Source organism: Carassius carassius, chromosome 18 (genome assembly GCF_963082965.1).
Source record: "Carassius carassius chromosome 18, fCarCar2.1, whole genome shotgun sequence".
NCBI lineage: Eukaryota > Metazoa > Chordata > Actinopteri > Cypriniformes > Cyprinidae > Carassius > Carassius carassius.
In genome coordinates this window covers 24,031,245-24,058,502 of record NC_081772.1, presented here as the reverse complement: position 1 = coordinate 24,058,502, position 27,258 = coordinate 24,031,245, and the positions used below count along the sequence as shown (strand labels likewise).

The following is a 27,258-nucleotide window of genomic DNA, read 5'->3' as shown; positions in this document are numbered from 1 at the left end:
CAAATTGTGTAGAATGCAATGCGCGCTCAGTAGCTCCATTTCTGATCGCAAGATCAAAAGCGCAAGTAAAAAGGGTGTGTGCGCATTCGAATGCAATTTCAATTCCAGCAGTTTAAGAGCGGATGCGGCTCTCTCATGCATGCAAATTAGGCTGCATACAATATCTACGCTGTAATTAGTATATCCATTATAATAGGATGTGTAGTTATAACCATCTCTTATCTCTGTATTAGAGACCTGCACAGGACAGATTTTTCAGTCCTGTTCCCGCAAGATTCTGTCCCGCACCCGCGTGCTACCGCAGAAATATAGCCTAACTTATCTGGTCCGGCTCCCGCCTGCGACATTCACATTTTGTCCTGCTCCCTCCCATAAAAACCCACATAAAAGTAATCTATATAGATTTTTTCCAGTACATAGAATTAATTTACATGAAATGGTTCTGTAACATTTCCTAAGCTCCATAACATCCCAGAATAAATGCTCCCGATAAAATATTAGAGTAGATTCTAACTTAATCACCTCTGATTGGCCATTGCGTTCCAGAAATCAACAGCTGAGTCTGTGATTGGCTACATTGCGCAACCCTTTAAATACGTGTTATGAATAGAAATATTGTCTAGCTTGTGAATGTCATTGTAATGTTAATGTTAATGTTTTTTTTTTACAGATAAATAACAATGTATATAACTCCTCTTTTAGTTTGCTTGTTTTTATTTCAATGATCAATTTGTGGAAAATAATTCAGATAGGAGATCAAACATTCTAAAAATTCGAACTAATAGCCTGCAAGTACAATAGGTCTGAAGAGACTCATGAAATCATGAGTCAGTTCACAGTGCTTGAGTATTGTCTGTTATTGCATATAATAATTCATTCTCAGAAAGTAGATATGGCATGTATTGCAAGATTAGTTAAAATATTCCAAATGCACCTGCAGACTATTTTTCCAGGCATGTTTTTCATCAGTGAAGATTTCTTTTAAATAGTGTAAAAATCTTCTATTTAGTAAATGTACTATTTACTAATGCTTAACTAGTGATTCATGGTGTGCAGTTATTATAAAGTGTTATCCAAATAACTGGCCAGTGCTTTTTAAAAGCAATTTAAAAGATGCATTTTAAAAAGGATTTGTTATTTATTGTAATATTATAAACATGAATTGATTAAATTTTTACATACAGTTTTACATCCAGTAAGTATATTTATAATTCGAAAAGTGCTTTTTATTAATTTTATTTTTTAATTCATATGTTTAGAATTCATTTCTTAATTGAATTTAATTTTCTCCATTTGAAATAAGTAGCACTCCTCAATAGCTGGGATCATGAAAAAAAAAATAATAATAATTTGCATGTTAATATTGTTTTCATGGTAATTTAAAGGATGTTTTTGTAAATTGTAGTTTAAAGACAGCTTTGACATTGTTTCAGATAACTGCTTAATATCCAGTGTAAAATCTGGGGTTTAAAGCAAAACCTGTTGAGTTCCGCTGCTTATTGTAGACAGTTTTAGGAATTACAGCAGTATCTCTGATTCTGACCACTGTGGTGATATTTGGCGAATTTGGCAGAAATATTGCTTTCATCTGTCTGCTTTCTGAACACATTTATAGTCAGTCATATTTCTGGCAGTGACGTCTGGCAGATCTCAGTCTGGGCCTGCTATTAAAAGACTTGTCCAACACCTTGCTGAGCTGAAGAGATACAGAAACCCAGCACAAAATTTCCATTCCATCTAGCTGACCAAGGCTGACCTGAACCCCAAGAGAAACTTCTCAAAGAGATGTGTGAGGGAGTGAGTGAGGCAATGTTTGAGTAAATCCATCTGCATTTGTATGTGTGTTGGAGAAGTCTGGAAAAGACCAAGTGCGTTTGATCATGGCAGGTATCATCTTCTTTTGTGTGGAAGACATCAGAGACAAAGAGAGATGGAGAGAACAACAAATGAGCGAGGGTGAGACAGAGATGGAGACAAAAACAACAACAACAACAACAACAAAAAACACACAGACACACATGATCGGCGTTAACTAAACAAATTATACTGAGTGGAACTCCTGCAGATTTTATAGAAGAGTATTGAGACTCATGATTTAAACTATACATAAATTTCATGAAAAGAATGGTTATATCAGAAAATAGCCATACTTGAACTTACAAAGCTTTTTTAATAAGCAATGCCTTTTTTATTAAGTGTGCTTAATTGTTTTAAATGTGCAGTCTAAATAAATGAATACATTTATTTATTTTCAGTTTATTTAACAGGGACAATGCAGTATAACATTGCTACAATTTCATGCAGCCGATGCTCTACGTATAGGCTTCTAGCCAAAGGCTAATGTGCAGCCCCAGTCCCTGGTTAGGCTAAAAAAAAAAAAAAAAAATGAAATAAAATAAAATAGACAACTAAGACTATGTACAACCATCAATGTTCACATATCTGCTTTTGTTTGAACCACGTTTTCAGTTTTGTTTGAAAAATATTCAACTGTGTTTGCATTTTCAATTCAGCTGACAAGCTGTTCCATAACAATGTACCTTGAACTGTAAATGTAGATTGTGCAAATTTAGTTTTTCTCTGTGGTGCTATACAGTTCTGTGTAGTTGCACCTCTTGAAGCGATCCCCTTACTACTCTGTTTTGATATTAATTTGCATATAACTTTTGGCACAAGATTATTTAAACATTTAAAAAACATTTTAATAAGAGATGATTTTATAAAATTTTCAAAACTAAGCAAACTATATTTTTGTAAAATGCTACAGTGATGCCATCTGGTTGGTTTTTTATCCAAAACTTTCAGTGTCAGGAGAAAGCAGGCTGGATTCAGATGCGGGTAAACTCAAGGCTTTATTCGAAACAGAGGAGAAGAGTCACGGTTCACAGATTACACTCGCAGTGACAGGATGAGTAGCAGATGAGTCACGTTTCACAGGAGTACGTATAACCGCCGGACCGGAGGGAAGAACAGCTGGAAGCTACTAGGAGCTCAAGGCTTGTAAGAACAAGGGCAGAGGAATCAACTAAACACACTGGAGCCTGAGGACAAGACACGACAAGGTGAGTTCAAAGAGCTGCTAGATGATCGGAGCTATTGGTATGAATAACACAGTCTGACAATAGACAGAGAAACACAGGGAATAATAAAGGGGAAAAAATTAGAAGGACATAGAGAACAAGTGGCGAGCAATTAAGGTTAACAACGGGGAAACAAGGGAGGCGGGGAAAACACAAACAGGCAGACGCGGTGAGCTGTCAAACCATCCCAACACACACACACCCATACCAAAAAGACAGGTGATTAGCCCCGAGACCCGACAGTACCCCCCCTCCCAGGAGCGTCACCTGGCGCTCTAGGAAGGGGCCTACCTCGATGCCGCCGGAAGTCCTCAATCAACGAGCGGTCCAGAATGTCCCGGGACGGCACCCAACACCTCTCCTCTGGACCATACCCCTCCCAGTCCACAAGATACTGAAACCCCCTGCCGCGGCGCCGCTCATCGAGTAATCTCTTAACCGTATAGGCAGGAGATCCATCCACAAGACGAGGGGGTGGGGCGACTGCAAGCAGGATTAAGGGGGGAAGAGAACACAGGCTTGACCCTGGAAACATGAAACACCGGGTGAACCCGACCAAGAGTAGGAGGGAGCTTGAGCCTGATCGCCACCGGACTAACCACCTTGGTGATGCGGAAAGGCCCAATGAATCTGGGTGCCAGCTTACGAGAAGGCGCCCGGAGAGGCAGATCCTTGGTAGAGAGTCAAACCCGTTGACCACACACATAGGTAGGAGGAGAGGACCGGCGACGATCAGCTGCAGCCTTGGTTCTGTCAGAGGTTTGGACCAAAATCCTCCTGACTTTCTTCCAGGTGCGACGGCAGCGCTGGACGAAAGCCAGGGCGGATGGAACCGCTTCGTCGGGTTCCTGTGATGGGAACAGAGGTGGATTATAACCAACAGCACACTCAAAAGGGGACATACCTGACGCGGCCGCAGGAAGGGTGTTATGGGCGTATTCTGCCCAGGAGAGCTGCTGACACCAGGAACTCGGATTGTTGGATGCTAGACAGCGGAGCATTCTTCCTAGATCCTGGTTGGCCCGCTCACACTGCCCATTGGTCTGAGGATGAAAACCAGATGACAGACTAGCAGAGGCCCCAATCTGTCTACAAAATTCCCTCCAGAACCGGGAGACGAACTGGGGACCCCTATCTGAAACAACATCCACCGGTAACCCGTGGAGACGGAAGACGTGATCCACCACCAGTTGGGCGGTCTCCCGTGCGGAGGGTAGCTTGGGCAGGGGAATAAAATGAACCGCTTTTTGGAAAAGCGATCCACCACCGTGAGAACTACAGTGTTTCCCTTCGAAGGAGGAAGCCCAGAGACGAAATCAAGGGCAATGTGTGACCAAGGACGGGAAGGGATATGGAGAGGATGCAGTAGACCATCAGGAGGGCGATTGACAGGCTTACTTTGGGCACATGTGGGGCAGGCCAACACAAACTGTCTAACATCCGCGGCCATAGTAGGCCACCAAAAACGCTGTCGGATGGCAGACAACGTTCTCCGAATACCTGGATGGCAGACTAACCTGGATGAGTGACCCCACTCAAGGACCTCAGAGCGCAGCGCAGCCGGCACTGGCAACCTGCCCGCCGGACACTCTCCCGGCACCTGCACCCCTCGACTGGCCTCCTCAACTCGCTGCTCGATACCCCACGAAAGAGCCCCGACCACCACCCCCTCAGGAAGGATGGCCTCGGCCGCAAACTCCCCTCCCGGAGCACCGAACAGGCGAGAGAGGGCATCAGGCTTGGTGTTCTTTGATCCCGGCCGGTACGAGAGGGTGAAGTTGAATCTGGCAAAGAAGAGCGCCCAGCGGGCCTGACGCGAGCTCAGCCTCTTGGCTGAACGGACGTATTCAAGGTTCTTGTGATCCGTCCAGACCAAGAAGGGCTGCGCTGACCCCTCCAACTAATGACGCCACTCACCCAAGGCCAATCGTACCGCCAGCAGCTCTCTGTTGCCGATGTCATAGTTACATTCTGCAGGGCTGAGACGACGAGAGAAGAATGCACAAGGATGAACCTTCCCATCATGGAGGGAACGCTGAGATAGAACTGCGCCAACCCCAACGTCCGAAGCATCAACCTCGACAATGAACTGGGCCTCCGGATCTGGAACCATCAGAACAGGTGCAGAGACAAAACGGGACTTTAAAATGTCAAAGGCTACCTGCGCCTCCCGGTTCCACCTGAAGGACACCTTAGTGGAGGTTAAGGCTGTCAGCGGTGCAGCGATCTGACCAAAATTCCGGATGTAATGCCGGTAGAAGTTGGCAAAACCCAGGAAACGCTGCAGAGCCTTCCGGGAGTCAGGGACCGGCCACTGGGCAACAGCTTCAATCTTAGCGGGATCAGGCTTGATCCCCTCCGTAGAAATAATATGGCCAAGGAACGTAACAGACTCAGCGTGGAATTCGCACTTCTCCGCCTTGACAAACAACTGGTTCTCTAGTAACCGCTGGAGAACCCGTCTGACATGCTGGGTGTGTAATTGGAGAGAAGAAGAAAAAATCTAAATATCATCCAAATACACAAAGACAAATTGATTAATCATGTCCCCCAACACGCTGTTGACGAGTCCCTGGAAAATGGCTGGAGCATTGGTCAGACCAAACGGAAGAACCAAGTACTCGTAGTGTCCCGAAGGGGTGTTAAATGCCGTCTTCCACTCATCCCCCTCCCGAATGCGCACCAAGTGGTAGGCGTTGCGCAGGTCTTGGTGAAGACCCGAGCTCCCTGTAATAATTCAAAAGCAGAAGACATTAAAGGTAGGGGGTACCTGTTCTTGATAGTAATGTCATTCAAACCTCTGTAATCAATACAAGGCCGCAGGGAGCCGTCCTTCTTCTGAACAAAGAAAAACCCTGCACCAGCGGGAGAGGAGGAATGGCGGATGAGCCCAGCCTGAAGTGACTCACGTATGTACTTATCCATGGCCTCTCTCTCAGGACCTGAAAGGGAATATAAACGACCCTTAGGCGGAGAAGAGCCCGGGAGGAGATCAATGGCACAGTCGTAAGGGCGATGCGGAGGTAGCGAGGTGGCCCGGGCCCTACTGAAGACCGCCCGAAGATCATGGTACTCCGCCGGAACACCAGTCAGGTCCGAGGGATCCTCCTGAGGAACACAAGACACAGAGACAGGACAAAAAGCAGCACCCAAACATGACACGTGACAAGACTGACTCCAGGCTAAAACAGAATTACTAACCCAATCAATGTGGGGATTGTGCTTGTGCAACCATGGGTGTCCCAGAATTAAAGGAGCCTTAGGGGAATCAATAATAAACAGTTCAATCCGCTCATGATGACTTCCAGCAATATGGAGGTCTATCTTAGGAGTGACGTGGGTGATGGTGGTAAGGGGACGGCCAGCTAATGACCATGCTGAAACGGGACTAACTAAAGGAACAAGTGGGATTCTCCAACGTTGAGCAGAGGCAGCATCAAGGAAGTTCCCCTCAGCCCCTGAGTCCACAAGGGCGAGTCCAGTGTGTAAACGACTCTGGAAGGAGAGTTGGAACGGCAGCTGAGTGCGTGCTGCAGGAGAGCTTGAGCTGAGAACCGTGCCCACCAGGACTCTCCCCCTCACTGGTGGGCCCTGGCTTTTAACGGACACTGAAGGGCGAAGTGGCCTCCCTTGCCGCAGTATAGACACGCCCCCGACGACAGACGCTCCTGCTTCTGCCGTGGTGTAAGCCGTAGACGACCCAACTGCATGGGCTCCTCTTCCGAGGGCTGTCGGCCGGCTGAACTGGCAGAGGAGGACTCTAGGTGGCGCCACGGGGCGGGTGTTTGCCGTTGTTGGCGGCGCCGGCTAAGACGACCCTCAATGCGGAGCGCGAGACTAATGAGCCTATCCAATTCCCGCGGGAGCTCTATGGCCGCGAGTTCATCCGAAATGGCGAAATCCAACCCCTCGAGAAAACGAGCGCGCAGCGCGCTCTCATTCCAGCCGCATGCCGCAGCTAAAGTCTGGAACTGGATAGCATAGTCAGTGACGGAGCTCCTCCCCTGAGACAGTCGTGATAACTGGGCCGCCGCCTCGTCACCCTGAGCAGAGCGATCAAACAATTTGGCCATCTCTAGACTGAAATCCGCGAAAGTGGCACAACAGGGAGCCCGCGATCTCCATACGGCGATTCCCCATTCGCGGGAACGGCCCGAGAGGAGTGTAAGGACATAAGCCACCTTGGTCTCTTCATTTGCGTAACGCCGGGGCTGCAGAGAAAACACCAGCGAGCATTGGGAGAGAAACGCTTGACAGGCGTTAGGATCGCCATCGTAGACCGGCGGATTGTTGGCATGGGGTTCGGACTCGTGTGACATACTGGTGTGAGGAACGGGCCCCCGGCTCGTTGCCTCTCGCTGAAGATCGTCCACCCGTGTGAGGAGTTCGGAGACTCGGGCACTGAGAACGTCCACATCCTGCGCGGTGGTGTTGAGCTGGGTGGCATGCTGCCCTAACAACACTCCCTGTTGAACGAGAGCCGAGCGAAGCGGATCAGATCCCGCTGAATCCATAATCTGGTCAGACTGTTCTGTCAGGAGAAAGCAGGCTGGATTCAGATGCGGGTAAACTCAAGGCTTTATTCGAAATAGAGGAGAAGAGTCACGGTTCACAGGTTACACTCGCAGTGACAGGATGAGTAGCAGATGAGTCACGTTTCACAGGAGTACGTATAACCGCCGGACCGGAGGGAAGAACAGCTGGAAGCTACTAGGAGCTCAAGGCTTGTAAGAACAAGGGCAGAGGAATCAACTAAACACACTGGAGCCTGAGGACAAGACACGACAAGGTGAGTTCAAAGAGCTGCTAGATGATCAGAGCTATTGGTATGAATAACACAGTCTGACAATAGACAGAGAAACACAGGGAATAATAAAGGGGAAAAAATTAGAAGGACATAGAGAACAGGTGGCGAGCAATTAAGGTTAACAACGGGGAAACAAGGGAGGCGGGGAAAACACAAACAGGCAGACGCGGTGAGCTGTCAAACCATCCCAACACACACACACCCACACCAAAAAGACAGGTGATTAGCCCCGAGACCCGACATTCAGTGTTTGTTTATATAGGGATCTAACAGGTTTAATAGTCAGTTGAGAAACCTGACTCCAGACAGTCACACAGTAAGATAAGTGTGAAAAAATCATTGCATGCATGTATAACTTGGCTGCTTTCAATGATATATATGGTCTAATCATGTAAAAATAATTCAGATTTGTTTTGATTGTTCTACATAGCTTCTTAACATGCATATCAAATTTCAAACGAGAGTCTAAAATAACACCTAAATATGTAAAATTATTAACTGTTTCAATTTCCTTTTGATTGATCTAACTTATAAAACCACTCATTTCCTTCTTTCTAATTGAAAAACACATTGAGACAGTTTTTGTACAATTCAGGGTCAAACAACTGTTCTGTAACCACTGTGACACACCAATCATTTCATTTGTTAATATTTCTGCAGCTAAACTTGGAGTCTTTGCAGATACATAAATGACTGTGTCATCTGCATATAACTGACATTTTGTTTGCTTACAACAGTTTGGAAAATCATTAACATATAAGGAAAACAACAATGGGCCCAAAATTGACCCTTGAGGAAGACCCATATTATTATTTCGTAAAGCTGATCTTGAATTATTAATTTTAACACACTGATCTCGGGATTCTAAATATGATCTAAACCAATTCATTGCCTGCTGAGTGAAGTTAAATAAATTTAATTTGTGTAGGAGAATTTCATGATTCACAGTATCAAATGACTTTTTGAGATCTAAAAACACTGCACCTACTACATTACCTTTATCTAAAGATTCCTTAATAAATTCTGTGAGATAGCAGTTTGCCATTTCTGTTGAATACTTAGGCCTAAAACCAAACTGTTTAGAATAAAGTAAATCATGTTTTTCTAAATAATTGATAAGTTGTTCAGCTACCAATTTTTCCAGAATTTTTGAAATTGCAGGAAGAATAGAAATTGGTCTATAATTCTGAACCTCATCAGCTGATCCTGCTTTGAAAATTGGAGTTACAATACTAGTTTTCCAATTTGAAGGGAATTTATTTTCTCTAATTGATAAATTTATCAGATTTACCAAGGGCTTTATCAAACAAGCACTATATGTTTGTCACGGCTTACGCTGCTGGAAGGAACACGGAGCCGAGGGATAAACAAAACAAGGATTTATTAAATAAAACATAGGCAAGGTAAGTAGCAGATAACAGGTGGCAAGTGGCAAGTGGCAAGTAACAGGTAACAAGTGGCAAGTGACAAGTAACAAATGGACAAGTGGACAAGCAACTAGTAACGAGTAGACCCGACAAAACAGAACTGAAAGGACAAGGCTTTTATACAAGGGATAATAGGGAAAACACAGGTGGATGGAATGACTAAATTAACAGGGACATGGAACACATGCGGAAAAGACTAGACACACCTGGGAACTAATCAAACCACACACGGAAGACAGAAACTGGGTCACAGGGGCAAAAACACAAAAAATGAGTCCAGGTGTGTGACAGTACTCCCCCCTCCCGGTAGGTGCGTCCTCGCACCGTAGAAACAACAAAGGGAGGCGTGGGTGGGAACTTGGGAGGAGGTTCCGGTGGAGGACAGCCTCCCAGGAGGGGGCCAGCAGACAGGGACCACAGAGGAAGGAGCCAGGGAGGAGATGACGGAGGGAGGAGCCAGGAAGGATCTGAAGCAGGAGGTACCCAGCAGGACCCAGGCCACAGCCATAACGGCCCAAGGTGGGGCCGACGGTGGAAGGAGCCATGGAGGAGGAATGGTCACCGACTCCAGGGACTCGACCCACGGCAACGGAGCAAGTGGAGGAGGAGCCCGAGGCGGAGAGCCGAAGAGCCAGGGTGACGGGGAGGAGCCGGAGGTCCTAGGCGGAACTGATGGCTCTGGTGACTGACGCGGCGATGTGGATCCGGAAGGGCTTAACGGGGGTTCAGGAGCCCGTCCTGGGCTTAACGGGGGTTCAGGAGCCCGTCCTGGGCTTAACGGGGGTTCAGGAGCCCGTCCTCGGCTTAACGGGGGATCAGGAGCCCGTCCTGGGCTTAAAGGAGGATCAGGAGCCCGTCCTCGGCTTAACGGGGGATCAGGAGCCCGTCCTGGGCTTCACAGAGGATCAGGAGCCCGTCCTGGGCTTAACAGAGGATCAGGAGCCCGTCCTGGGCTTAACGGGGGAACAGGAGCCCGTCCTGGGCTTAACGGGGAATCAGGAGTCCGTCCTGGGCTTAACGGGGAATCAGGAGCCCGTCCTGGGCTTAACAGAGGATCAGGAGCCCGTCCTGGGCTTACAGGAGGATCAGGAGCCCGTCCTGGGCTTAACGGAAGATCAGGAGCCCTTCCTGGGCTTAACAGAGGATCAGGAGCCCGTCCTGGGCTTAACGGAAGATCAGGAGCCCTTCCTGGGCTTAACAGAGGATCTGGCATAGGTGAATTGGAAACCCCCTCATTTTGACCCATTTGGCGCTCCACATTTTTCTCCCTCGTGGTGGGCAGTGTCGCCGGCTCTCGCACCTGGTCTGACGGGTTGCTCTCTGGCTCTCCGTCATCGGTGGGCTCGGGCTTATGCCTCGTACCGTGGGGAGATTGTAGGCTGGGCTCTGGGTCCAGAGTGGACCTGGCGAGATCCTCCATTGGGCCGACCGTGAGAGGTGACCCATTTCTCACCAGATTCCACTCTATGAAGGCGGCGAAATCCTCCCGAGGACCATCTTCGGGCGACAACGCTCTGCACCTAGGGTTCAGGCTGGCGTGATAAAAGGTGCAGAGCGCGTGGTCCGGGTAGCTGGTGGCATTAGCTAGCCAGAGAAACCGTCTGGTATGGTCCTCGAGAGACAGTCCCTCCTGCTCCAGCAGGAGGAGGAGGTATTCGGGGCGATAGAGGGGATCCATGACACACTACGGAAAGAAAAAAGACTGAAAAAACGGAAAACAAAACGGAGGGAAAACACGCAGTTTTTAACTTTTTAGGTCGGGTCTTCTGTCACGGCTTACGCTGCTGGAAGGAACACGGAGCCGAGGGATAAACGAAACAAGGATTTATTAAATAAAACATAGGCAAGGTAAGTAGCAGATAACAGGTGGCAAGTGGCAAGTAACAGGTAACAAGTGGCAATGGCAAGTAACAAGTGGACAAGCAACTAGTAACGAGTAGACCCGACAAAACAGAACTGAAAGGACAAGGCTTTTATACAAGGGATAATAGGGAAAACACAGGTGGATGGAATGACTAAATTAACAGGGACATGGAACACATGCGGAAAAGACTAGACACACCTGGGAACTAATCAAACCACACACGGAAGACAGAAACTGGGTCACAGGGGCAAAAACACACAAAATGAGTCCAGGTGTGTGACAATGTTTTTACAAATACAGTATCCATTCCAAATATATCTTTAGCCCTTGAGTTATTCAGTATCTTATGTTCATCAACCTCAGAAATATGAAAGGATGAGGGTGTGCCATTTATTACAATAAATAAATAAAATACTTGCAGATCATATAATATGATTTTATTAAATAAAGAGAGTCCACTTTCTTTAAATTGTTTCTTAAAACAAATCAAGTACACTTAAAAAAAAGTAAAAATGCACATGTAAAGTACTTGATTATAATTTTAATTGTAGAGTTTATAGATTTAATTTAATTCATTTAATATATTTTAAATGCACCAAATTGCAATTTCATCATTACAATTGTAATCACAAATATGTTTAAATACATGACATACAAGTTACGAGCATATATTTTAGTTTACCATTTGTCTGTAACATTATTTCCAGATTATCCAGAATCAGCGATATCATCAAACTATCTCCTCTGCATACCTCCCGTGCTCAACTCCAATTCACTTCCAATAAATCTAACTCACTTTTACCTTCTGTTTCAGAGTCCGTGTGTTACAGAAGATTGTACCGCTACAGAAGATGAGCAAGCCAGACCTGTGTCAGCTGGTGGATTCGTTAAGGTGAGTGTTACAACCGAACACCCCTCCGCCAGTCTCCCCTGTCCTGTCTCAACCAGTACAAACACAACTACTTCCGGGTACCCAGCTCGAATGCTGTTTCCGAGCCCTGTCACCAGACCAGCGCCCTTCACTAGCACAGCGGAGGATTGCAACGGGTTCCTCCTCCAATGCTCTCTTGCCATTCACACCCGGCCTCAACTATATCCCTCTGAACACACTAAAATCGCAATTGTAATCTCGACTCTCACAGGTCCCACACTCTGTTGGAACGAAACCATCTGGTCACAAGCTGGTGCTGCAACCCAAATCTATGAAAACTTCATTACAAATTTCTGGGAAGTGTTTAGTACCACTAAAGCGCGATTCATCAATCGGTGAGCAATTCATCAATCGGTGAGCAAATACCACCTTAAACAAGGCAAAATGTCTATGCATGAGAATACCCTACAGTTCAGAAACCTAGCAGCCGCCAGTGGATGGAACGAGGCGTCGTTGATCACCGCCTTTCGTCAAGGTCTAGAACATGGACTCCGCCTCCAACCGGCGACGTTCGATGATTCCCAAGGCCATAAATGTTTTATTCAGCATGCCACCAGATGTGCAATTTGTATACAATCTTGTCTCCAGGGGTGCTTATCAATTCTTATTTGTGCATCCATGTTTCCTTTCCTCGCTTCCTTTCCTCATGTCTTAGTCCCACCTCTTCAGGATGCGAGGGAAGGACCCAAGTAAAAGACGTGAGGATGGAGGACTTGAATCAAGTGAAATGATTTATCCTCTCTCCCTTCAGCGTTACTTCAAAGTGTCATCAGCTGTGATTAAAGGGATCTGCTAGTGCTGGGCAGTTTGACCAAAAATGTATATACCGTTTTTTTTTCAAAATTATACCGGTTTATAACGTTTTTTTTTCATGCATAATCAGGTGTACAATGCATTTTCTGCTGGTTGATATTCCAAGACGTGCTTGCGGCTAGGGTACTGGAGCAAATTGCTCGTGTTGCCGCCGTTGGCAATAATTTTAGCCCGACAGCACTTGCATAAAATGGATATTATATATGCATAATCTTCCTACAGTGCATATGCAGTCCGCAGCACGGGCTCATTGTGCTTACACACATGACGTGTTTGCAGTCCGCTACTGATCCCTATTTGTTCATTGTTTTGATTTCATATCATGTAAAAAAAATATATATTTTTTTTTTCCAGCATTGTGAGTCTTTTATCACTGAACAGTAACAATCTTTCATATAGACATTAGTTTAAACTCAATAAATATAAACAACGCATTATTCATGCATTTTACTTCTAGGTTTGTATAATAAGCTGCTCAAGCAAGCGGCAAAAAATTTAAACACAATAATTAGCCTACTTTTATTGTTAAAATATTTAAAATTAAAACACCACAGACAGAAACAGTCTCGTGCATTTTGCATTTAAATCTTTATCACAAGCAATCCCACGAGTCTTAATGAACTTTGTTTTTCTGCCTCCATAAAAGTGAACATATATATTGCTTTCCTTGTTTGTTTAAAAGTGCTCTTTTTCTTGTTTTAAACCTAGCCAAAAACCCATGTGACTGCGTTTCCATGTCAATCCATGTTCATTTTTCCCGCAAACAATGCGCTTTCACTTTAATTCAGCGCCTGCAGCACAGCAAAAATAGACTCCGTACATTAACAATCGCAGCACTGCTTGCAGAGCACCACTCCTTGACACCTCGTGCAGCTGGAATCCGTTAATACGACTGTGTGAAACAGGCGTTATAACGTAACACCAGAGCACTGCTGTGTGTACCCTCACCATGCCTCGCAGTCGCTGCTTAGAAGTGCAACATTGTAAAGGGTCCGTCTGAAACAGTGTCCCGCGGCGCAGCATAACGTTCGTTCCGAACGCTGAGTAATTAAATACACCGGTATGGCGGTATATTCAAAATTAAAATCGTAACAAAAATATAAACCGGTTTTCGGTATGAACCGGTTTACCGCCCAGCACTAGGATCTGCCCTTATGTTGTTAAAGTTTGTTAATTAAGACATTCATAATAAATATTAATAAAGCAAGATGCCCTGTTTGAAATATATGACATGCATGGTTTATTTGAAGTGTAAAGGTAAAATATAAATAAAAAATTATTACAACAGATGTGAAGGGGGAGGAGAATTTATATGTAAGTCACGTTAAGTTGATAAAGGCTTCCGCATAGGATACACCTGTGTATCCTCGCTTATCGCTCCTCATGAAGCCTCCTCCCTCCTCGTGGTGCAATTAGAGAATTGAGATGTCCTTTAAGATGGCTGTGCTCAATCGGTTTCCGGGTCATAGGATGGAGAACGGAGGAGCGAGGAGACGAGGAGGGATATTGAGAAGCTTCCCCAGAGTGCTCACCAGCCAGCCCAACAACCCGTTACCACCGTGCCGATACCCAGACCCCACAGAAACCACCTACCATATAGTCTTGATCACAGGCAAACCATTGAGCCAGAGGCACGTCCGATTCAGCGTGGGTCCTGTCCAATAAACACTTGGTGTTCTGCACACCGAATCCATCAATCTCCTAGTCCTCGAAGGCTCAACAGCCAATATTATTCTGGGTCATCCCTGGCTGGTGCAGCACAACCCCCTCATCTCCTGGTCGTCTGGCGAAATCTTATGGTGGGGTGACCAATGTTTTCCATCATGCTTCCCCAATCATCCAGCTCCACCGAAGCCACCTCCAGAGACCTTACCCCTTAACACCACCTCCATCGAAAGTCCCTTGGAAAAACGTTCCATCAATATCCCCACTTGTTACAAGGAATTCCACGATGTCTTCTGCCCTCACAAAGCGTCTGCCTGCTCACCGCCCCTGAGATTGTGCGATTTATCTGATTCCGGGTGAGCCAGTGCCTCCTGGGAAAATCTACCCCCTATCCTTACCGGATCAGAAAGCCATGGAGGAGTATGAGGAGGAAGCCCTCAAGCAAGGCTACATTGTACAATCTAATTCCCCTACTGCTTCCAGTTTTTTCTCCATGGCGAAGAAGGACGGAGGTTTGCGGCCCTGCATAGATTATTGTGCACTAAATCAGATCACCATCAAGTTCCAGTATCCTCTTCCCCTCATCCCAGCCGCTCTGGAACAGCTCAGAGGAGCCACCGTATTTACCAAGCTAGACCTACACAGTGCATATAATCTCCTCTGCATTCGCAAAGGAGATGAGTGGAAGACAGCATTCGTGAACCCTACTGGCTGCTAAAAAATACCGGGTCATGCCGAATGGCCTCGCCAACGTCCCTTCCCTCTTTCAAGACTTCATGCACGCAGTGCACCGTGAGTATCTTAACCGTTTCGTAATCGTGTATATTGATGACATCCTGATTTACTCCCGGATCCTCGCGGAACATCGCTTGCATGGAAGAACCGTCCTCTCCAAACTCAGAGAATTCCACCTCTTCCTTAAGGCTGAAAAATGTACATTTCATCAATCTTCCGATCACTTCCTGGGTTACATAATCAATGAAACTGGTATCCACATAGACGAGGGGACGATTAAAGCAATCACCTCCTGGCCACAACCATCAACCGTCAAAGAACTCCAACGCTTCCTAGGATTCGCAAATTTCTACCGTCAATTCATCAAGCATTACAGCACCATCACTAGTCCTATAACCAATCTCCTCCGCTACAAGCCCATGTCTCTGTCCTGGACTCCAGCCACCACCGAAGCCTTCACCACCCTGAAACAAGCTTTCACCACCGCTCCCCTCCTAGTACATCCGGATCCAGAACTCCCCTTCGTGGTTGAAGTGGATTACTCCATCACCAGATTGGGAGCGGTCCTCTCCCAGCGGCAGGGCTCCCCTTCTCGACTCCATCTTCTTCAGGAAGCTCAGCCCAACGGAGAGTAACTATGACATTGGAAACAGTGAGCTACTAGCCATAAAGTTAGCACTGGAAGAATGGCGACACTGGCTAGAGGGTGAGGCTCATCCATTTACTGTCCTCACAGACCATAACAACTTAGAGTACCTTAGAGAAGCAAAACAGCTGAATCCTCGCCAAGCTAGATGGGCACTTTTCTTCACCAGGTTCAATTTCTTGATCTCTTACAGACCTGGACCTCGAAACACCAAAGCCGATGCCCGTCCTGACTCTATGGCCCTGAAGAAGGTGCGGATGAACCTGAAAGTTTAATACCCACTCAACTTATTGCCAGCCCAATTCAATGGTCCTCACCGCTAGTCGCCGCAGAAGTCCCTCCTGCTGCTCCGCCGGGATGCCCCCCAGGATGTCGGTATGTCCCACATAACCAATGCACTGCTCTCATTCTAACCACCCATACATCCGTAGGCACTGGCCACCCTGGGGCTGATGCAACTCTCTCGCTGCTCAAAGACCGCTTCTGGTGGCCCAACATGGCAGCTGACATCAGAAGATTTGTCCGAGGATGCACAGAGTGCGCCATCTCGAAGAGTCCCGTCATCTATCTGTTGGTAAAGTTCATCCACTACCCATTCCCAACCGTCCTTGGTCACACCTAGGAGTGGACTTCATCACGGATATGCCTCCATCTGACGGTAACACCTGTATCCTAGTAATAGTAGATAGATTCTCTAAATCCTGCTGCCTCATTCCCCTGCAGGGTCTGCCCACAGCCCTGGAGACTGCAGAACCCCTCTTCAATTGGATATTCCGCCCATCTGGTCTCCCAGAGGACATTGTGTCAGACCGTAGACCTCAGTTCATCTCCTGTGTATGGAAGGCTTTCTTTTCTCTCCTAGGTGTGACCGTAAGCCTCTCATCTGGTTACCACCCCCAATCAAATGGTCAAACAGAGCCGAAAATTCAGGAGATAAGACAGTTTCTCCGGACTTTTTGCCATGGCCACCAGGAATCCTGGAACCAGTTTCTTGGCTGGGCCGAGTATGCCCAGAACTCCCTCCGCCAACCATCCACAGGGCTGACACCTTTCCAATGCGTACTCGGTTACCAACCCCCTCTCTTCCCCTAGTCAGGGGACCCCTCTGATGTTCCTGCTGTAGATTACTGGTTCAAGGAGAACGAGAGAGTCTGGGCTGAGGCTCACCACCACGTCCAACGGGCAGTGCGCAGAGAGAAGATGGCAGCCTACCTTCGTAGGGCACCCACTCCGACCTACCAACCCGGGCAGAAGGTATGGCTGTCCACCCGAGACATCAGACTGCGCCGGGCCTGCCGGAAACTTAGTCCCAGATTTGTCGCCCCCTTCACAATCCTGGAACAGATCAATCCTGTCACTTGCAAGCTCCAACTCCCTCCACAATATAAAATTCACTCCACCTTCCACTTATCCTTACTAAAACCTTTCCACCCTCCTGTTTCCACAGAGCCTGACCGGACAGAGGAGCCTCCTCTCCTATTACTCCTGGAGGAAGGAGCCATCTATGAGGTCAAGGAAATCCTGGAATCCCGGCGGCGTGGTGGTAAACTTGAGTACCTAGTCGACTGGGAAGGATATGGCCCGGAAGAATGATCCTGGGTCCCAAGAGACGATATTCTTGATCCCACACTCCTGGAGGAATTCCACACGGCCCATCCAGATCGTCCAGCCCCTCTGTGCAGAGGGAGACCACTACGCCGTCGGGGTGTTTGGCATTCAGAAACGGGCCCTGGTGGAGGGGTACTGTCACAAGTCGGTCAGGCTCATCAATCAGCCACTCACAGCACACTCCCTCACCAGAATACTAATCACCAGCACCAGTTCACCATCAACCCATCAGCTCACCTCCACATAAAAGCACACACCTCAGTTTCCCAAGTCGTCCAATCTCGTAGCTGCGTAGCGGAATCACTCCTGTTGTTTAGCTACCTGCATTGACTCACTACAAACCTTGCTACTTACCTCTCATTGATTCCTTCTCCTAGACTCCTGTGTTTCTCCAGTGTCTCTCCATCGTTCCTCCCGAGTGTCTCCTACGATCCCTTCTCCAAGCACTCCACTCCAGCGTGAACCCTGAGGTGTGTGCAACATGTCTGTCTTCCTGGTCACTTCACCGACGGCTCTGTAAATTCCCAAATACCCCATCCTGTCAGTCAAGCCGGAATCAGCGATATCATCGAACTATCTCCTCTGCATATCTCCCGTGCTCAACTCAAATTCACTTCAAATAAACCTAACTCATTTTTACCTTGACGAATGGGCCTTAAGAAAGAGTTACAAGTTTATTTCACACAAAACAACAATTCTGCCATCAGATCTTATTTTGTGAAAAAATATATAATTTTTTTTTTTGCAGTGTAAATGATGAGTGAGTAAATGATGACCGGGTTTTCATTTTGGGTAAACTCGCTTTTTGGGGTGAAAAAAAAAACCCTGTACATATGACATCAGGCAGCTGGCAGGCCCTCATTCACATGTTTCTCCCAGTATGACTCGTTTGGATGCATCACATATCTTTCTGCTGTAAGTGAGGACCAACCTCTAATGTGGTTAAGACTATCTTTGTGACGGAGGAGAAGTAGACATCCCACAGGAACTGAGTCTGCTGCCGCAGTGCCAGGATTCTGTCTGAACCCACAGACCTGGTGATAGATGGAACCTGAGAGAGAGAGAGAGAGAGGGGGGGGAGATAAACAGATGTATTGTGTGTTTGTGTATTCAAGGATGCTTTAGTGGTTATTAGCAGTTTGTTCAACAGTCCAACTTATGAGCTGTATGATTCAACCCACCTTGGGACTGAGTTCCCTTTCGAGAGTACTCTCGTACTGCGTAAGCTAGCTTACGCTATGGGAAAAGGTCCCCTTTTCTCGAGAATATGAAGCCAAAAATTATCCTTAATTTTTAAATAATGTAAAACGCAGTGCTGCAGCACAGCAGACCCAAGCGAAGCGGCTCGCGCGCTTATTGGCTGTGCTGCGGCAACTGCAGCAACCTATGGTGAGGCGGCGGAGAGGAACGAACCAATGGGGGCGCTTCACGCCCATTGGACGTCAGAGCGCGCCAAAATAGGCGTGGCTGGAACTATATAAGCCACCGCTTCACCATAGGGATCAGATTTCATCTCCTTCAGCGATCTCACCTGCACTTCGCTGTCTTCTCCGGAGAAGCCTCTGCACGCCGTCGAAAAGCCTCTCAGCGGGATAGCACTGCAACGCAGATCTGAGGACGCCGGCTCGTGCTTCATCTCGACGCCGCCTTCAGCACTCGCTTCCTGCTGCGCCATCCGGCGTGACTATATCCTTTACAAAGCTAGTATGTTTGCCGCTGCATCACACTTTTTTCCTCCAGAATTCGAGGCGTTGTTTCAAATGCCTCGGGCCTGTGCTTCATGCCGAGGCCCTCTGCCCAGCGAGGACCGCCACATCATCTGTGTCTCCTGCCTGGGCCGCGAGCATGCTGAGAGCGCACTCTCCAAGGGCGGCTGCCCTGAGTGCGACGACATGGCTATATCGACCCTGCGGGCTCGATTAGCTCAAACCAGCCACGATGCTCCACCCGCTCCGCCTCTTCTCTCTCAAGTGCCGCGTAAGAAACGCCGCGATCAGAGAATGCCTGAGCACACTGCTACATGCGAGCTCATGCCGGAACACTCCCCGCGTGCCTCGCCCGCTCTCTCTCCTTCGCCTGTCCTCTTCGTGGATGAGCAGCGCCAGTCCCTGCTCACCAGCGCCCCCTTCTCCTTCGGAGCGCCTGAGGCGGAAGAGGACAGACACGACAGCCTTTCTCTCGCCGCATCCAGTAGTGAGGAATGGTCGGGCTCCATTGCGGACCCCCCCCCCCTCTACAGCACCCAGCTGCACCGGACAACGCGCTGATATCGACGCAGAGCTTACTCGCGTGCTTACAAGGGCTGTCAGCGACCTTCAGCTCGACTGGTCTCCTCCAGACGAGCCCGCTAAAAGCAGGCTGGACGAATGGTTCTTGCAGGGGCGCCCTTCGGCCCCTCCGCAAAGAAACGCCCCCTTCTTCCCGGAAGTTCACGATGAACTCACGAAGTCGTGGAAAGCCCCATTCTCCGCACGCTTGAAGACTTCTGTCTCGTCAGCGCTCTCCTCTGTCGACGGCGCCCGAGACCACGGTTACGAGAGCCTCCCCCCTCTCGAGGAGGCTATTGCTGCACACCTCTGCCCGCCCTCAGCCGCAGGATGGCGGTCGAAGCCTGTGCATCCATCCAAGCCGTGCCGCACCACCTCAGCTCTCGCTGGCCGAGCTTACACCTCCGCTGGTCAAGCTGCTTCGGCTCTACACACCATGGCTGTGCTGCAGGTTTTTCAGGCCAGACTTCTCCGTAAACTGGACGAGTCTGCCCCAGATACCTATGACTTTAAAGATCTCCGCAGCGCTACTGATATAGCCCTGCGTGCGACAAAGACCACAGCAAAAGCGATCGGCCGAAGCATGGCAAGCCTCGCTGTTTTAGAGCGACACCTCTGGCTCACGCTCACGGAGATGAAGGACGCCGACAAATCCGCCTTTCTTGACTCTCCTATCTCGCCTTCCTGCCTCTTTGGCCAGTCGGTTAAGGGTTTCGCTGAACGCTTCACTGAGGCTCAGAAAACGTCACAGGCAATGAGACACTTCCTGCCGAAACGCTCTAGCTCTGCTGCGGGACGCCGTAGAAATGCGCCGCCCCCTCAGACCTCGAAGCCATCGCAGCCAGACTTACAGTCTTGCCCAGCGACCAAAACCCAGCACCGCTCTCGCTCTACGAGCCGCAAACCGCCAGAGAGACGGGGACCTCGGCCCAGGATTGTGCTGAACCCCGAGCCTCCGAAGCCCTCCTGACCTTCGGGCTGAAAAGACCGTGGTTAAGTCCCGCTGCGGCCGGACCACGTTTTCACGGCGACCTCAATAAAGCACAAAAAGAGCTTTTTCTATGTAGGCAGTGTGCCCACTACACAGTACGCACCCCTACATGTATACACACTCCCCCAAGTGTCACAAAGACTCACTCGGGTCTCCTTTCATGCCCACCTTCCCGCTCGCGCCGGAGGTGCTCTAAATGTAGCGCGCGTGCCCACTTCTCAGTGCGCAACCCTACAAATAAGCGCTGTCACCACAGTGTCACAAGCACAGCATACTCGAGCTACTGGTCCCCTCATAACAGGCGGCCAGTGCCCGAAGCACATTCAACCCATAGCCGCACGAGCCGCTGCATGGCAGGCCATCCCCGGCATATCAAATTGGGTTTTGAATATAATAAAACGAGGTTACTCACTCCAGTTCGCTCGCAGACCGCCGCGCTTTCGCGCCGTGGTCGAAACGAAAGTGAAAAGCGAAATGACACACGTCCTTCGCGCCGAACTGATAAACCTTCTTGCAAAAGGGGCGATAGAAACTGTCCCCCCTGCGCAGCGCGAGTCAGGCTTTTACAGCCGCTACTTCCTCGTACCAAAAAAGGATGGCGGTCTCAGACCCATCCTAGATCTCAGACGTTTGAACAAAGCGCTTATGACGCGATCGTTCAAAATGTTAACTACCAAACAAATACTCGCGCAAATTCGCCCGAGGGATTGGTTTTTCTCAGTGGATCTGAAAGACGCTTACTTTCACATTCAAATAGCACCCCATCACAGGCCATTCTTGATATTCGCCTTCGAGGGGCAGACTTATCAGTACATGGTTCTTCCATTCGGCCTCTCCGTAGCGCCCCGTACGTTTACACGGTGCATGGATGCCGCTCTCGCACCCCTGAGAATGCGGGGAGTGCGAGTATTGAACTACCTCGACGACTGGCTAGTTTTAGCCCATTCCGAGGAACTACTGACGACACACAGATCCTGGATCCTCAGCCATTTAGAATGCCTGGGTCTCACGATCAACATTGTCAAGAGCGCTCTGTCTCCCAGCCAGAGGATTTCCTTTTTGGGGATAGACATAGACTCTGTGACATGTACAGCGCATCAGGGTGACCCACGGCTGCATCACAGCTCTGGCCCCTTGGAAAATAGCCAACTGGTATCAGTTAGGCGTAAGCACGGGCGCTGTCTCGAAATGGAAAGTAGTCTCGACAGATGCATCCAACCTCGGTTGGGGCGCCCTGTACGAGGGCAGGTCTGCCTCCGGCCTCTGGTCGAGCCCGGAGCGACTGTTACACATAAACTGTCTGGAGATGATAGCGGTCGAACTGTCCCTGAAAGCTTTCCTCCCATTTTTAAAGGGCCACCACGTTCTGGTCAGATCAGACAGCATGTCAGTGGTGGCCTACATAAATCGCCAGGGTGGTGTCAGGTCAGAAACCTTGCCCACCCTGACCGAACGTCTTCTGACATGGGCACATTACAATCTGCGCTCGCTAAAAGCAGCGCATGTACCTGGCATCCTGAACCGGGGCCCGGACATGCTTTCCAGGGCGAATGTTCCGCCTGGGGAGTGGTCTCTTCACCCACAAACGGTTCAGTTGATGTGGAGCATCTTCGGCAGGGCAGAGGTCGACCTCTTCGCCTCAGAAGACAACGCTCATTGCCCAATATATTTTTCAAAGAGCAGGGACGCGCTGGCCCTCGATTGGCCCAGACGCCCGCTTTATGCCTTCCCACCGGTCGCGATGCTACCGCAGGTCATCGATCGGGTCAGGAAGAGCAGATGTGCTATGCTGCTAGTAGCCCCACTCTGGACGACCCAACCTTGGTTCTCCGAGCTGATGCAGCTGTCCAGTACAGCCCCATGGCCAATACCGCTGCGGAAAGATCTCCTCACGCAGCTGAAGGGCGCGCTCTGGCATCCCCACCCCGAACTTTGGGCCCTTCATGTATGGCCCCTCAACGGGTACCCGGGAACCTCCCTGAGGGAGTGTTAAGGACCATTACGGAAGCCAGAGCGCCCTCAACCAGGCGCCTGTACGCGCAGAAATGGTCAGTGTTCTCCACCTGGTGCGGGACACGGAACCTAGACCCTCACTTATGTGATGTGACGGAGATACTCTCCTTCCTACAGGAGCGTTTAGATGCGGGCAGATCCCCGTCTACGCTCAAATTGTATGTGGCAGCCATTGCAGCTTCTCATGCTCCGGTGGCCGGCCTATCACTGGGAAAAAACGAACTGGTCATTCGTTTCCTTAAGGGAGCTCGTCGGATGAACCCTCCCCGACCCCCTTCAATCCCTTCCTGGGACCTGTCTACGGTCCTAGAGGCCTTAAAGGGCCCCCCTTTTGAACCGCTTCAGTCTTTCGATATGAAGCTTCTTTCGTTCAAAACCGCTTTTCTACTGGCTCTGGCCTCAGTCAAGCGAGTGGGGGATTTACATGCGCTATCTGTAAGCGCTGACTGTCTCGAGTTTGGGCCTAATGACTCCAGAGTCATTCTCAGACCAAGACACGGCTATGTCCCCAAGGTGCTCTCAACACCGTTCAGAGCGCAGGTCATCTCGCTGTCAGCCCTTTCCTCGCAAAGCGACGAAAGCAACGCGAGCTTCATCTGCCCCGTCAGGGCTCTCAAAACCTATATTGCGCGCTCCGCCTTATTCAGGAGGTCGGACCAGCTCTTCATATGCTTTGGTGGGCGCACCCGAGGTCTCGCCACCACGAAGCAAAGCCTATCGCGATGGATAGTAGACACTATCTCGCTGGCTTACAAATCTAAAGGCCTGCACTGCCCGTTCGGCATCAGAGCCCATTCCACCCGAGGTATGGCCTCGTCATGGGCGTGGTCCTGCGGGATACCACTGGATGATATCTGTGCGGCGGCAGGCTGGGCCTCTCCGTCCACATTTATTAGATTCTATAATCTGCAAGTCCCTGCCCTGCAGGCCAGGGTACTTTCTATATAGACGTGCTAAGCCTTATCACGTCCCCCTTTTTTCGTTCCCTATATAAAGCTCACTAAGGTTAGCTGTTGGGACTGGGATTTCTCCTGCTATAAAGCCCCGGGCTCTCGCCTTGGGCTGTGACAGGTCGAAGTTCCCGAGCACGCACGGCGTTTTACATTGTGTTCCCATAGCGTAAGCTAGCTTACGCAGTACGAGAGTACTCTCGAAAGGGAACGTACTCGGTTACTAGCGTAACCTCGGTTCCCTGAGATGAGGGAACGAGTACTGCGTAACCTGCCGTGCTATGTGCTCGGACCGGGTGATCGCTTCAGTCGATTTAAAACCTGATCCCTATGGTGAAGCGGTGGCTTATATAGTTCCAGCCACGCCTATTTTGGCGCGCTCTGACGTCCAATGGGCGCGAAGCGCCCCCATTGGTTCGTTCCTCTCCGCCGCCTCACCATAGGTTGCTGCAGTTGCCGCAGCACAGCCAATAAGCGCGCGAGCCGCTTCGCTTGGGTCTGCTGTGCTGCAGCACTGCGTTTTACATTATTTAAAAATTAAGGATAATTTTTGGCTTCATATTCTCGAGAAAAGGGGACCTTTTCCCATAGCGTAAGCTAGCTTACGCAGTACTCGTTCCCTCATCTCAGGGAACCGAGGTTACGCTAGTAACCGAGTACGGTTTCCACAAATTTACTGAAATGTTTAGTATTTTATCAAGATTATACAAAAAATACAAAAGTTGGGCTAACATCCTCAATTACACTGTGACAGATTAATAAAACAATCCTATCTGAAATATCAGACAAACTGTGTATGTGTGAACGGTGTATACTGTAATTTCATTTATGTGGTTTGAAGTTGCCTTCAGATACCACAAAGGAGCTTAAGACTCTTAGACATGACATTTTCTCAGTTCTCTCCAGAGTAAAATGCTTATTCAGCTTCAAAACTGTGGTGGCATTTTGAACACTAATATGTCCAAGAGTTGGAACACAAAACAACTATTAATAAACTCCACATATTAAAAGAAATATAACTGTTCAAGTCATACACAAAAGGTTTTCACACTTTTGTTTGGGGATTTTAAAGATGTTATTGTAACATCTTTTAACATATCAACTAACTTTTATATATATACAGTATATATATATATATATATATATACATATATATATATATATATATATATTTTTTTTACAGGCACTTAGTATTTCACAGTCCTAGTTTTTTCCCCCTTATTTTGTTATTCATTTAGAAGATTTATATATCTAACATAAATAGCAGAGAAAAAGATATGCTGTCAACTCCAAGCGAAGTGAATATTCTCCATATAATATTTTTTTTTATAATTTACTTTGGAACTTAGTGCAATGACAATATGAAGATAAATTATACATTTTTTAAAAAGTTATCTTTATAACATGGAGCTTTATATTTACAATTATTCTTTATGAAAATTATTTTATGAAGGAGGTAGCTTTGTATTTGGTGTCCAGAAATATTTAGAAAATATTTGTCCTACACTTTGACATTAATGGGTTAATAACACATTGCAGTCATTGGTGAAATGTGGGTATTTGAATGTGTGTGTGTGTGTAGCCTAAATTGCCATTTATTACTGCATTAAATTAATTGTGTCATGCTTAAATATATCAGTTGTCTCTTCAAATGGAAGCTAATTCCTCCATATGTATTTTTGGAAAAAAGTGAATTGGCTTGATTAAGGTGTGATATAAATTTTTTTCTGGCTCTTAAAACATCATGGGATTTATTGATTTTTTTTTTTTTTATCTTATGTGAATTTTAGCAGCATTTAGTTAAAGCTCCCTTTAGAAAAATGTGGAAAAGAGCAGGATTTTCAGTCTGCTATTAAGAGGAATGATAGGGCTCTTAAAACAGATTACATAGTAATGTGATCTCATTATTATAAAGAAGAATATGTGTTTGTTAGTGTCTTGGGGGGATTGTACACTGATGGTCTGATGCGAATGTGTCTGTGTGTGTGTGTGTACCTGCAGCAATAATCTCTCATCTCCAATGATGGCAGCTTTACTCCAGTCAATGACCTCTGAGAAGGGCAGCTCCCATCCGTTACTTAGCAGTACAGGAATACAGGCCGCCTGTAGAACACACACACACACACACACACACACACACACACACACACACACACACACACACACACACACACACACACCTATATCAAATCAACTACCACTAACAACTGTACAACACTTTCACAGTGTTCATTTCAATCGATAAACTGTTGTCAAAATGTACACTGACACCTTGAATTAATGTTATTTCTATATCTTTTTTTTCATCTGCAAATAGCTATTAGATTCTAACATGTTCTAACAGATTCAGAAGTTGCCACCGACTTCCATTATATGGAGGAAAAATACAATAGTAGTCGAACCGAAACTGGTTAACTAATGTTCTTCAAAACATCTTATTTTGTGTTCCACAGCAAATAGAAACTCAAACATATTTTAATATAGATGAATAAATTCTGTAATTTTTTTAATTATTATTTTTTTTTTATATAATTAATTTATCTTAATCGTGTTAGTCATGGTTTCTTGCACCACAACTGTCATATATTTAATGGTAATTTTTAAGACTTTAACAAACGGTTTCTTCTTGTCAAAGTGTGTGGATCTTTTCATAATAAGCTGCAAAGTGGACCAAACTTTATATATGACATTTTGACAGAATCTCAAAGCAACATGTGCTGAAATTTGGAACTGAATCACTAAGTTCAGAATGACATGAATAAAACCAAGCCACATATTTTAAATGCAAAGAACCAGAAACTGCACAATGTTTGGCTACTTTCCTTCAATTAACATGCCTTGTATAACAATATATTCCTCTGGTGTTCAAGAGTTGAAATGCATTTCCTGTTTTCATGTTATTCGGATTATAGGGTAGAGTATTTACAGAGTTTTTATTATTATTGTTATTATTATTATTTTTATAGCACACTGAAGTCTTTTATTTAAAAAAGATAAAGGACAATTCAAGGAAAACATGTTACTCCAGGTGTACTTTGTACTTTTCTTTCCTTAAAAGGAAAAAAAAATAATAATAATAGTTGGGTCACACATGAAGGACAAGGACATCCATGCTTACTAAACTTTTTGGTGGATGAAATAACTATTAGTGCTCAGCATTGAAAAGCCTGATCCAAATAAACACACACATACAAAAAATATTTTCAAAAAATGTGACTATGCAGCAGAGGACATGGAGGTGCTTTATTTTTTCAATGCTAAACATTATAACGAAAACTTTAAAAGCAATAATATATACCTTTGGTCCAACTCAGAAACACTGTTTGCCAGTAACAGGAACAATGGAACAATTTGTAATGAAAAGTAAGACTATATCTTGACTGCATCTAAACTTTACAAAACACATCCTAACAAAACCAAAACTATTTAATCACACCATTTAAATGATAGATTTGTATAAT

At 47.0% G+C, this 27,258-nt stretch overlaps 1 protein-coding gene across 1 annotated transcript in view; it reads right to left on the bottom strand.

Moving 5' to 3' along the window:
* LOC132092714 (exostosin-1-like) overlaps positions 1-27,258 on the bottom strand; it is a 367,552-nt gene that overhangs the window by 53,471 nt on the left and 286,823 nt on the right. Inside the window, exons 4-5 of the mRNA XM_059499069.1 lie at positions 25,793-25,900; positions 18,508-18,627 (exon numbers count right to left, since the gene is read on the bottom strand). Coding sequence (XP_059355052.1) covers positions 18,508-18,627; positions 25,793-25,900 — 228 coding nt within the window. The remainder of the gene's footprint in view (positions 1-18,507; positions 18,628-25,792; positions 25,901-27,258) is intronic.